Below are 12,843 nucleotides of genomic sequence, written 5' to 3' on the forward strand. Positions count from 1 at the left end.
ACTCTATCATAAACCTCACCATTATACATAGTCTTATAATAACCTAGCATTAGCATTTTATTCATTTTTAATTATTAAGGTTATAATATCCATTATTAACAGATTACATATGTTGTTAAGCAGTGAAAGTTATACAAGTGTATACCCACGAAAATGCACAGTATAACTAACTTCTGATGATATAGGGATGCAGCTGATCTAAACAACTTTTAAATTTTCTGTACTAAAGAAAAAAATTTTTGTATATCTGATTTATACATATTTTAGAATATTCTTAATAATTCTATAACTCAAGAGCAAAATAATGATGCTAAATTATGTTCACTTAAGCAAAATATATGGTTGAACTGATTTACAATACAGACTAACAAAAATATTCATTTCAAGTAACATTTATAATTGAGTAGTTTAGAAAAGACCAAGAAAGGAGACTGGGTACATAGGAACTCCACCACTGAACTAACCAAAGCCCACATTATGACTACAATGCAAGATCAAAGAGAATAAAACAAGAAGCTCTTGCAGGAAGCTCACTATGTATAGTACATTCACCTTTTATCAATCAAAATAACAAAGTTAGGTAACCTTCAAATCCAACCAACTCTATCCAAGTAGATAGTGGGACAGAAAAAAAGCTTAAGGAGAAAAAAAATATTCTTCAGGGACATTGTGAGAACATTTCAGCTCCTGTGGATGCAACTGAGTTTTAAATGTAAGATATAAAAAACACAATTTTTTCCTCAAATCTAACGGATCATGTACTGAGGGCTGTCACATACTACACACCTTATAGCTAAAGGATATCACGTTTACGAGGGTTCCCACTTCAAAAATCTATGACCTTGTGGGACTCCCTCTAATTCCAGCACATGCTATTCTCTTGGCATACTAGCTGCCCCAGCAGCAGAACAAAAAGTGCAGGTATGCCATCAAAATAATTCCCAGTGAACAGTAAAAGTAGCCAGTTATTTAACGTCAGCCTACACAAAGCTAAAATTAAAAAATAAACAGACCAAAACACACACAACAACTGAGGAATCAGACAGCAAAAGTGGCCATTGCTATGTATTTCCATACATCATAGGAAAAGCTGTGAAATTTGATAGTTTATACCCAGAATTGTAATAACTCATTTAATCTAGAGATCAACACCCTAGCTAGGGCCACTATCACATCTTATGGAGGCTACTTCAGTAACCTTCTAAATTTCATCTTAATCCCTTTACAATCCTTTCTGGTCCCTACTGAACTCTCTAACCTCATTTCAAGACATTATCCCCTTTGTTCACTATATTCTAGCCATAATATAGAGGTATCCTTTCAGTTCCTCAGGCAAGTCAAGCTTGTTTTGGCTTGGAGTCTTGGTACCTGCTGTTCTCCAGATCCAGGGGCTCTTGACAGGACTCTCGTCCTTCCTAAATGTTAGCTTCCTCAGAGAGGTTCTCCCTAATCACATTATTTTCAATCACAGGATCTCATCCATTTCCTTCACTGCAATTTTATCAGACAAAATTTGTCTATTAGCTGTAAACTCCATGAAGGCAGAAACTATGTGTGTTTCATTTTGGGTTTCATTGTATACGTAGAGCCTTGTGCAATACCTGGCAGAAAAATGGTCATTTAACAAATACTCATTAAATTACTTATCAGGAAACCTCAATAAGACAGCTGATAATCAAAGATTAAGCAAAATATACTCCGATAAAACAAAATAAATATTGTAAAACCCAAGTACTAAAACCCAAGCATCGAAACCCAAGCATCTACATTCAACAATCAGAATGAACTTGTCTTACTTTCTATGCAGTTCTAATAAGGCTGGCTGTTTTACTTCCAAGTACAGCTGATCAATTACAAAGAGAGAGGAAAGTAAACCAAAAAGAACAGCCCACATATGAAATTTAAATGAAAGTGCCATTTAGAGAAGGTTCTCAAACTCCAACATACCTCAGGGCCACTAATGCATCACTGTGTACCAATCTCACAGCCATTTTTGATTAAATTATTCCTCTAGTCAATTAGATAATTCTGATCTATGCTCAGAATCTTGTTTTAAAGCAGAAAAGCATACATCACATTTTAGACTGACATCCCACAAAATGGTAAAGAGTAACCAAAAAATGTGCATGCAGGGTTAAACATCAAAGTATGTCATAAGTAATAATTTGTTGAATGCCTATTAATTAGATAAATTCTGACTCACACATAACCTCTAAGGTGGATATTATCCTCTTTCCCAGAAGAAAAAACTGAAGTTGGGAAAGGTTAATTTGCTTATGGTTACTGTTAGGAAGTGACTGAGAATTGAAACCAATTTGCCTGATATCAAAGACCATACTTTTTCCACATTACCATATATTACTTCCCAAATATGTCTGACAGAATCACATAGCACTCTTACCAAAACTAAAAATCCCTAAACTCTTCCCTTCCAGACCCAAGATTCTGATTGGGTCATAAGTCACACACACATACACAGCACACACACACACACAATCTTACACGGAAGACACTAAAAGGATACTTAAGAGCATCTGTTGCTACATGTTATATTTAAAGCTTAATTTTATTAAGAATAAAATCTAAATAGCTTTATAGCAGATTAGAAATCTAAGCCAGACATAGCTATCAGATATTTGAAAGATTTCTTTCTGAGTATACAGCTAGCCTAATATCCTGGGCCTTTAACCTGTTAACAGTATAAACTCCAGCTGGAAATCAAGAGTAGATCTCAACTTAATAGTATTATTCTTTAGAGTAATATTATTTATTTAAATTATTTAGAATAGTATTTGATTATTTACTATCATAATAATTACATATAATTCACTTTTCACCATTTAATCCCTCTTTTCTACTTAGCTAGTCATATAAAATTTTAAGTACTAATCAATTTCATATCCCTTGGTAGGTAAAAATCCAACACTGAACTCTTTGGACCAAAATGTCATATAAATTCTCAAATTCAAATACAGTAAAAACTTTGAAACCTCAGTTAATTATCATAGTTCTCATTTCTTCAAGAAAATCTATGCATTAAGAAGTTTTAGTAGTTGGTCCAAACAAAACGCACAGAATTTTTTCTTCATATTACCAAAGATATGTCCAAATTATAATCAAATTAATTTCCTCTCAAACTATATGGAATAAGAAAAATCTCTGGGAGGCCACACATGATGGCTTATACATACAATCCCAGCATTTGGTGGGGCTGAGACAGGAGGAACACTTGAAGTCAGGAGTTCAAAACCAGCCTGGGCAACACAGTGAAGCCCCATCTCTACAAAAACCAAAAAAATATTTTTTAAAAAAAATTAGCCAGGAATAGCAGCATGTACCTGTAGTTCTAGCTACTTGGGAGACTGAGAAAGGAGGATCACTAGAGCCAGGAGGTCAAGGCTACAGTAGGCTGTGATCGGGCCACTGCCCACAAGCTTGGATGACAGGGCAAGACTCTGTCTCAAAAAAAAAAAAAAACAACTCTTGAGAAAAAAAACCAAAAAGAGTTATTAAAAAAAATCTACCTTAATTTGATAATCTCCTCACAATTACCAGATTCCATTTTTTAAAACAGAGGAGGCATTTATCTTTTCAATGTGATAAGTAGTTACAGAATATCGTTTGCCTTTGTTAGGAGACGCAGAAAGAGAAGAAAACAGTGATTCATTTGGCAATTCTGACAAAATCCAAAGATGTATACAATTACTTCGTTCATTTAGAAAATATTATAGGAACTATAGTATTCTAGACACTATATTAAAGAATAAAGAAAGATCAATAAACACAACCCCTGCCCGCAAGAACTTTATATCCTGTGGAGATACATTAATGAGGCCTTCAAAAATTTGAAAACAGAAAGCTTAAGCTTTAGAAATAAATAGAATATGTCTTAAATATTATGCTGGGTGGGAGAAAGAGGTAGGAATTATAAAGTTTAATGAAATTGTTTTATTGAAATGATTCTGTAATTTGGCAACTCACATTCAGGTCTCTTACTGCTAACCACAGCATCTAGTAGCAGTCCCGAAATACTGACACATTTCAAGACAATTTTTTACTAACTCTACCATTTGAAAAATCGATAAACACTAAGGTGTTCTTGTGATGTCTCTTATTCAAAAATCATCCCAATGTACTTTCCAAACATTTTCAAGTCACATTTCTAAATCTTTAATCTTCCATAACATATCTGGAAGGAAAACAAGCAAAAAGTGGTTTCTGACAGCCATTGATAAAAACTGGTGTTGAAGGATAAGGAATTATTTGTGGAGATGGTAAGATTACACCTCAGAAGAGAGTACATGAAGACACAGTAAAATTACAAGGGAATATCATTAGAAACAAATCTCAGCAAAATAACTTGGCTCTATGACAGGGCTTGAGTTAGAAGTCAAAGATTATACATACTCTAGGAAAGTCCCAAGTTTGATTCTGATATAACAAGGGTAGAAGTGGGGATGGGAGCAAATAATGTCTGTTATAATGATAGATTACCTAGGAAATATTGGCCTAAAACTACTTTTAAATTCTAACTTTTAGACTGACACATCTTTTAGAGTTATTACTGTGAAAAATGAAACTCTTCAATAAATGATCAACATATTTTGCAAATATATTTTGAAACATAAGGAACTCCATAATTTTAAAATATTAACCAATCTGATCAAGACTACCTAACAGTCTTTTTACAGTATTACTGTTGCTTTTAGAAACTATTTTTCCTCATCGTCAGTTATATGAGAAGTCACCACGAAAGCAAAAAGAAAATCTACTTTTAATTGAATCGTAAGTGTAAGTATTTTAGGTTACTTGTACCAAAATATTATGCAATAATAGGAATTTATCATTTATCTTCCTTCCTTCCAATACCACTTTCCTCAAAATATGCTTCTGCACAAGATTTCTCCATATTGCTACATAGAAATCTAACAATGAAGGGAAATATTATACTTAACAGAAGAATGTCAGAAAAGAATACTGATCATGAGAGAAGTATAAAAAATAAGTCTGATTTGGGGTCAGGATGAAAACATTTGTATTTTAAAAAAGGAAAATATTTGTATTAAAAGCCACTTTAAAGCAGACTTTAGGCAAATTAGACATGTTGCATCCTATGTCACAAAAATCTGATTATGCCTAGAGACCAACCTAGAGAATGGAAGGTAACTTTCTTTCTCACATCACCACAATGACATGCCAATCATGTCACGTGAGAATACAATAGTTTCTAAAAATAAACAGTAGTATTGTAATATATTAAAGTAGAAAAAAAGAGCAGAAATAGTCAACTGTAAAGGCCTACTCAAAGTTACATCTGTGAAAAACATATGGATTAATCTATATCCTTCCAGACTGATCTAGACTACAGATGATTCAGTTTACATGGTCAATTACTTTCAAATTGGTAAGGGAAGACTGCTCTGATCAGCACCTCAGTTAAAAAAAAAAAAAAGGTGGGGGAGGGGGTGTGAGGGGCAGTGACAAATTTAGCCAGTCTTACTACAACTGTTCTAATAGCTCCTCCCATTTATATTTAAAGCAAGAAAAACGGAATGTCCTCAACAGTCATAGTAACACATATGCACCAATTCTAAAAACCTTTATAGGTGCTAACTGGGCTATCCATTGGCATAGTGTGCTGGTGTGCCTGGGAATTATGCATGACAGAGCCATGTTAAAAAAAAAAAAGTTTTGTATTATTACCTATGTGCCACAAAACAGGCTTAAGTTTTCAATGCAGAAAGATCCTTATTGTCATCAAAATACTTCAAACAGTAATTTAAGCACATACACATTGCTTAGAAATGGAAAAATAACACTAAAGTGAATCACTGTTATGTTTGACAACGGCAATTCTAATTTTTTAGTACTTTGTTTTACACCTGTTTCTCAAAGTGTAAAACTATATCTGAGGAGAATAATAAAAACTAGTATCTACTGAACATAGTACCACACACGGCAATAAATTCTTTTCATGTACCATCTCATTTAATCCTTAATAATCTTAAAAGGTATCGACTGTAACTACCCCCATCTCAACTAAAGGTCATGAATAAACAATTTATCCAGGAAGTAGCTGAGATAGATTTTAACCCAGAGCCCAGAACCAAGATAAATGGGAGAAGGAGGAAGTTGCTGAGGAAGATCAGAGATTTAACTCCCAATGTAAAAAGGCATACTGTTTATTGATGATAGATAGTCCCTCCCTATAACCTAGATAGTTCTCAATCTTGGCTACACATGAGAATCACCTGTGAGATTGTATTATTTATTTATTTATAATTTTAACTATCCATGCCTAGGACCCTCACTTAGTACCTGGCCTTCAACTGGCCTGGGGTAGAGCAAAGACAAGGGTCTTTTTTTAAAGTCACCCAGGATTCTAATGGACAGCTAAGTTTGAAAACCACTAATAATTCTTTGCTACCCTATTAATCTCTCCAGGTAGCCAACCACAATCAAGTTTACTGATTACTTAGGTTCTGAGCACTTTGTCCACTATTACATTTTCCACTTTCAACAAAGTGCTTAGTTTTTATTCTCCTTAACAGAAGTAACATTACAACCACAGCGGCGTCTTTTTAAATGACAAGATTTAGCTTTTCTTTGATATGAGGAATGTGGAAGGAGGGATATAGACGGCATGACAAAGTGTGGAAATCACTTCTTTAAGCATCCACATACTCCTGAGGCTTAAAACAATGCAAAAAGGTCATAAAAGTCAAAATAAAATGAAACGGCAGGTTATGAATTCTGTGATATATGTTAAAAGTTTAATATCCATGATATTTGGTTGTATTTCTTAGGCTGGTGACAACACTTAGAAAGTACTACTGTGGTGATAAATTCCACTGTCTTGTCATGGTGCTGTGATGGCAATTATGCAGTGTTTTTACCCTGTTAAGTCACCTGAATATAAACTAACAGGTGCTAAAGAAATCAAAGCATTACATAAGCATACTCAAACAACAATACGGCTGGTCATATGAGAAATGCAATTATTTTGCTGACAAACTTGTATGAGAAGTCTTACTGTTTCCCTAAGTTATTCACAGCACATCCCACTCACTCTTCACCAAAATACAATGAAGACTATTCCAGATATTTTCAGACTTGCTGGCTCTTTTACTGAAAAAGTGAAGAAGTACAGAGATACCTGGCAAGTATGGAAGTTTGATCTATGATTTGAACAAGAGATCTAAAACGGGAGAGTATCAATACATCAAGTGGTACAAAACTGTGGACTTCATAGAGAAACATTACAAAACTTCCTGCTTCCGGACAGCTCATTATTTGGTTCAAGTCTTCACATTCCTTTATTTGTCATGGTCTTTCTGAAAGCTTTCATTCCTTATTGTTTAATACCAAACTTTTAATGTTACTAGTGGGACTTTCCAAATTAAGAAGCCCCAAGTTCGTGCCCCAAGGAGGAACTTCAGGACAGTTTTCCCTCAGCAACCTGAGCAGAGTGTATGTCCCTCACGTAGTTTTTTGTTGTTGTTGTAAACATATTTCTTTCTGCACATCTTAAATTTGTGTTCAACTATGTATTTTTATCACGTACAACTACAAGAACTTGCATTAGTTGTGCGGAAATGTGTGGAAGAACTGGGAGAACTGTGGGTATGTGTGAAACAGACACGACAGGGAGCTTCGCTGCCAATTGTCACTGGGGTCTCACACGACCCAGATCTGGCCTCTGAGCCATGTCACTGGGTGCAAAGGCACAGAGAACCACAGGATAACTGGGCGAGAAAACAAGGAGGCTCCCCGTCAATACACCTGAAAGGGAAGGGTGGCCCGCAGGACAGACCCTAATGAAAACCCGTGCCTACTGGGATCGTCACATCGCCCGGGCCTGTAGGGCCTGCTAAAGGGGTGTGTGGAGGAGGAAGGACAGCGTCCGTCCCCACTTCGGAGACCCAAACAAATGAAAATAAGCCAAGTTCTCACTTCCTGGTCGCCGACTCTTTCCGAAGGCCACCGACACCCGACGGACACAGGGGAAACCGCGCTCCCGTGGAGTAACGGGGCCCACCCCAGCCCGCACCTCCCGCCCTCGCCCTTCTCCGGGCCTTACACGGTGACGTGACCGGAGCCGCGGACGACCACCGGGTCCGGCGAGTACTTGAGCAGCTGCTCCTCCAGGGCCCGCTCCTCGTCCTCCTCTTCCTCATAGATTTCGTCGAAATCCGCCATCCTGAACCTCCGAGAGCCCCTGCCCAAAGGGGCCTGACTCCCGGGATTGGCGCCGGGGTACCCGCGGGCGAGGCGGCGGAGGCTGAGGGGGGTCGCCGCTGCCGCCGGCTCCGAGGCCGCGGAGTTCGCTGTCGGCTCTCTCGGCTCCCGCTACAGAGGAGATGGGGTCGGGACCGTCGCCGCCACCGCCGCCGCCATTACCATCAGCAATAACAACAACACAATGTCAACATCCGCCCAGAGGCCAACACCTCCACAAGCACAGACGCCGCTGCCGCCGCCGCAGCAGCAGCAACTCAGGCAACCACAGCAACAGCCTGAGCCACCCGCAGCGGGAGCAGCCGGCTACGGCATCGCGAGACTTCCCGGGCCTACGGGTGGGCGGGAGCGTGCGTGGGCGCGTGGGCGCGCGGACTGGCTGGCTGGCGGGCGGGCGGGCGCGCGCACGTGCGGCCTCGCGCGCTCCCAGGCCGCCGTCTTTCCTCTGCTTCCACCCGCGGACGGCGCCCGAGGCGCGCGCTCCCGCCGGCGCGGCCCCGCCCGCAGCTCCTGGGTCGCGGACCCGGGGGGCGGCGGCTCCGCTGACTGGAAGCGGTGACCTACGACTCCGACAACGCAGCTCGGAATGTCCAGTGGGACATTCAGTTCCCCAAAGTCATCTCTAACCAAAACAAACAACTGAAAAGAAAAAGCCCTGGCTGGAATAGACACATTTTTGTGCGTGCCATGCCGGTTTCTCTAATAATCGCATCTCGCTTTTTCTCAGGTTTTGAGTCTATGATGAGTACGAGAGTCTCTTTTTTCCCAATTTCAGGAGTCCAGCAGAGACATTGCAAACATTTGTGTCCACCACAGGATTTTCCAAGACATCTCCAAATTCAAACATCTTGTCCCTTGATCCCCTTAAATTTAATCCAATATATGAGGCCAACGATGCTGGTATTTTTTTTTTTTTCTTACAAGAAATCTCACAGTAATCATGCTATGAAAAAAACAAAAAAAAACAAAAAAACCAAAAAAAAACTGATAAATTACCTGGATTCCGTATTAGAAGACGCAGTTTCTTGCCCTAGCTCCCTCACCAAACATAACCTGGTTTGTGTTGTTGTTTCCTTAAAACCTTAGGGAATCCCTTTCCTTTTCTTACCAGTTCCTACCACAAAAAAAGACCTGAAAGAAAGGGAGGAGGGAAGGAAGAAAAGGAGGCGGGAAGGAAGAAAGGATGGAAGGACGAGAAAGAATGAAAGAAGAATGGGAGAGAGAGAAAAAAGGAAGGAGGGGAAGAAGGAAGGAAAAGGTTTAATGGAGTCTACTTATCTGCCTCGTAACAGTTGAAGGGTCACTTCGGGTACTTGGTATCATTAAGCATATAAACAGTACAGGGGAAGGGCTTCTGAGAAGAGAGTCCTGGACAGTGAGGACACATCATGGGAGAAGAAAGGATAGTTCTACTGAGCCCAGCGCTGGTCAGGCTATTCTCCAAGTGCAGTGTTCATGTCACAGTAGTCAGCTTTAGATGGGTCACTGTTGACGTGGAGAAAGTGCAAAGGAGGTCAATGAGGACAGTGAGAAATGCCAACCTCCTATTGGAAACAACTGAAGGAAATTGGTGTGGTTAGCCAAGAAAAGATGAAGGAAAAACACAGTAGTTGTATCAGACTTATTGTATGCCTCCCTGGAGGATATTTGTTCATTCAACAATTATCTCCTGAACTCTAGCTATGTGGCAGGCACTGTGGGTGTGTGTGAATGAGGCATAGGCCCTGCCTTCCGGTAGCTTATCTATTGTTAAGGCAAGCAATTGTCATCTCTGCCAGGGGCTCCTGGAGGAAGACACAGGGAGTATCAGCGGGGCACACAGGAGGCAGCTTGGTCTGGTATTTAACAATGTGGGTTCTGGAACCTGACTACCTGGCCTTGAATCTCAGCTCTGCTACTTACTGTGCGACCCTGGACAAGTCACTCAACCTCCCTGTTCAGTATCTGCCCCTTTGGGATGCTCAGCAGATTCAAGGGCTTAAGATCTGCGAAGTGCTTAGAAGAGGGCCCAGCACACAATAAATACAGGGTGATAATAGGTGATGCTTAAGGCTCTGCAGCTTATCAACCCTATGAGGGTCACCAGAGCATTATGTAATATTTTACTGCTTATAAAGCACGTGCATAATACATCATTTAATATTCCCCTAAGAACCTGTGAGGTGAGCAAAAAGGGTGTATTTATTTTCAGATATGCTATGTTTCAGAGATGCTATGATATGCTATACTTCAGAGATGCTATGTGGCTTTCTCAAGGCCATGTGACAATTTAAGATTTAATGGTCTAATTGAGTGGGCCAAGCTTTCCTGAATGTCTTTTTGTTTTTTTTTAAAGACAGAGTCTCACTCTCTCACCCAGGTTGGAGTGCAGTGGCACCATCGTAGCTCACTGCAGCCTTGAACTCCTCAGCTCAAGCCATCCTCCCTCCTCAGCCTCTGAATTTCTTTCTTGGCAGGAGTCAGGAGACTAGTGGCTGCACTCAGTTAATGGAAGAGCTGCAAATGGGAAGATAAGAAAGAGAATAAGAAGGGTCAGTATATCCTGGCACAGCCCACACCTGTGGTCAAGATAAGGGGCTGGTGCCCCAAAGTATCTAAATCATCACATAGCTGACAACTTCCCAAAGATGGAGGAAGCGACACAGAGCTCCTTAAAACTCTAGCACCTTCCACAGTTCCTGCTTCAGAAAAGGAGCTTAATAAATGTTATCTGAATTGAGATATAGTGTTACTAGTGCTCTTTCCAGAACACTGTGACTTAATTAGGCTTCAGAGGACTGTGAGAACCTCACCCTTATCTTCACACTGGCTCGATGTGGGAGAAATGTTCTTATTCTAAGATCTATTTAGCAGAGAGATCTTTGTAACTCCCACTGCCTGGGTATACGGTGCAGGGAGGGAAATGCCTTTTCTTTTTCTTTTTTCCTTTCTGTGTATGTGTGTGTGTGTGTGTGTGTTTTCTTCTTTTTTCTGCTCTGAAAAACCTGTCAGAGCCAGCAAAAGGGTGTGGGACCTAGGAACAAGGCCAAAGGGGTGAGTGAACATGAGTCAAACATTTTCCTGATGAGAATTGACATCATAATTCCAACCCCCCACCTCCCCTCCGCCCCACCAACCTTCCAAGATCCAGTTTCCTGTGAAACTCCTTCCCCCAATTGCTTCCTGGAGACAAGCCGCTTTTCCAGGATCCTCTCACTCTGTGTCCAGGTACTCCCCTGCACCTTGCTAAATGCCCATGCCTCCATAGCCTCCTCTTCATTGGAGTTTCTCTTTACATTCTCGCCTCACATATTTTTATATTTACCTTCAGACCAAATGGCTCAAAACCAAACTAGATAACGTCTCCGGGCCTCGGGAGTCAGCAAGACTTGTTTTTAAGGCAAATATTCCTTAGTTAATTCCCTAGATTTGAAAACTTCCCAGTTCCATTTCTACCTCGCAGAATGGCCATTGGCAGCCTCACCTTTCTAAGCTTCCTTTTCTTCATCTTCAAATGGAAACTATGTCATGGGTTTCTGGAGGATCAAATGAGATCATGCATGTACTATGGACTGAATTGTGTCCCCATCCCCAAATTCATATGTTGAAGTCCTATCCCTCAATATTATGTATTTGGAAATGGAGCCTTTGGAGGTGATTAGGTTGAGATGAGGTCAAGAGGCTGGCGCCCTCGTGATGGAATTTGTGCCCAGATAAGAAGAAATACTAGATAGTTTGCGATCTCTCTGTGCCATGGGGACATGGAAAGAAGAGAGTCATCTGCAAGCCAGGAAGAGGACTGTCACCAGGACCCAAATTATCAGGAACTGTAAGCTAAATTTCTGTTGTTTCAGCCACCCAGGCTACAATGTACTGGATGTTTATATCCCCCCAAATTTGTATGTTGATATCCTGGCCCTCAAGGTGATGGTATTAGGAAATATTAGGGCCTTTCAGAGGTGATTAGGTTATGAAGGCTGAGTCCTCATGAATGGGATTAGTGCCCTTATAAAAGAGGCCCCAGAGAGCTGGTTTGCCCTTTCCACTATCTTCGAACACAGCAAGAAGACAACCATCTATACAAGGACGAACACCTTCACCAGACACCAAATCTGCCAGCCATTTGATCTTGGACTTCCCAGTTTCCAAAACTGTGAGAAATAAATGTTTGTTTATAAGTCACATAGTTTATGATATTTGATTGGAGCAACCCAAAGGGACTAAGACACAGTCTATGGTATTTTGTACAGCGGCCTGTTTGTGTGGAACAAAATACACTCAATGTGCTTTTTCCTGTTCTCCCACTTAACAACCACAACCAACACAGAAGACCTCTGTGACCAGATGTGTGGGGGGTTTTCCCCACCAACAAGCAAGCAATCTCAACTCTGCAGTGGGGCACCAGCTGTATGTCCTAATTCAATTCCAACGCTCTCTACCTGGAGATAGCATCAAATCCCACAGGGTGAGGGCTCAGTGGGCAAGACTCCACCCTCCACTTCAAACACCAGTCACAAGTCCAGGTCTCCAGAACTTCTGACTGACCGGCTATAAATTGGGGTTCCCACAACACCCTCCTCAGGTTCAACTAATTTGTTAGAGTGGCTCACAGAACTCAGGGAAACA

At 40.5% G+C, this 12,843-nt stretch overlaps 1 protein-coding gene across 1 annotated transcript in view; it reads right to left on the minus strand.

The window, feature by feature from the left end:
• The window catches only part of CHIC2 (cysteine rich hydrophobic domain 2), a 55,027-nt gene extending 46,481 nt beyond the window's left edge, over window positions 1-8,546 (minus strand). The window contains exon 1 of the mRNA XM_017958816.3: window positions 8,081-8,546. Within this exon, the coding sequence (XP_017814305.1) occupies window positions 8,081-8,199 (119 nt within the window). The 5' untranslated portion in view covers window positions 8,200-8,546. The remainder of the gene's footprint in view (window positions 1-8,080) is intronic.
• Window positions 8,547-12,843: the final 4,297 nt, after the last annotated feature.

This window comes from Papio anubis, chromosome 3 (genome assembly GCF_008728515.1).
Source record: "Papio anubis isolate 15944 chromosome 3, Panubis1.0, whole genome shotgun sequence".
Classification (NCBI taxonomy): Eukaryota; Metazoa; Chordata; class Mammalia; order Primates; family Cercopithecidae; genus Papio; species Papio anubis.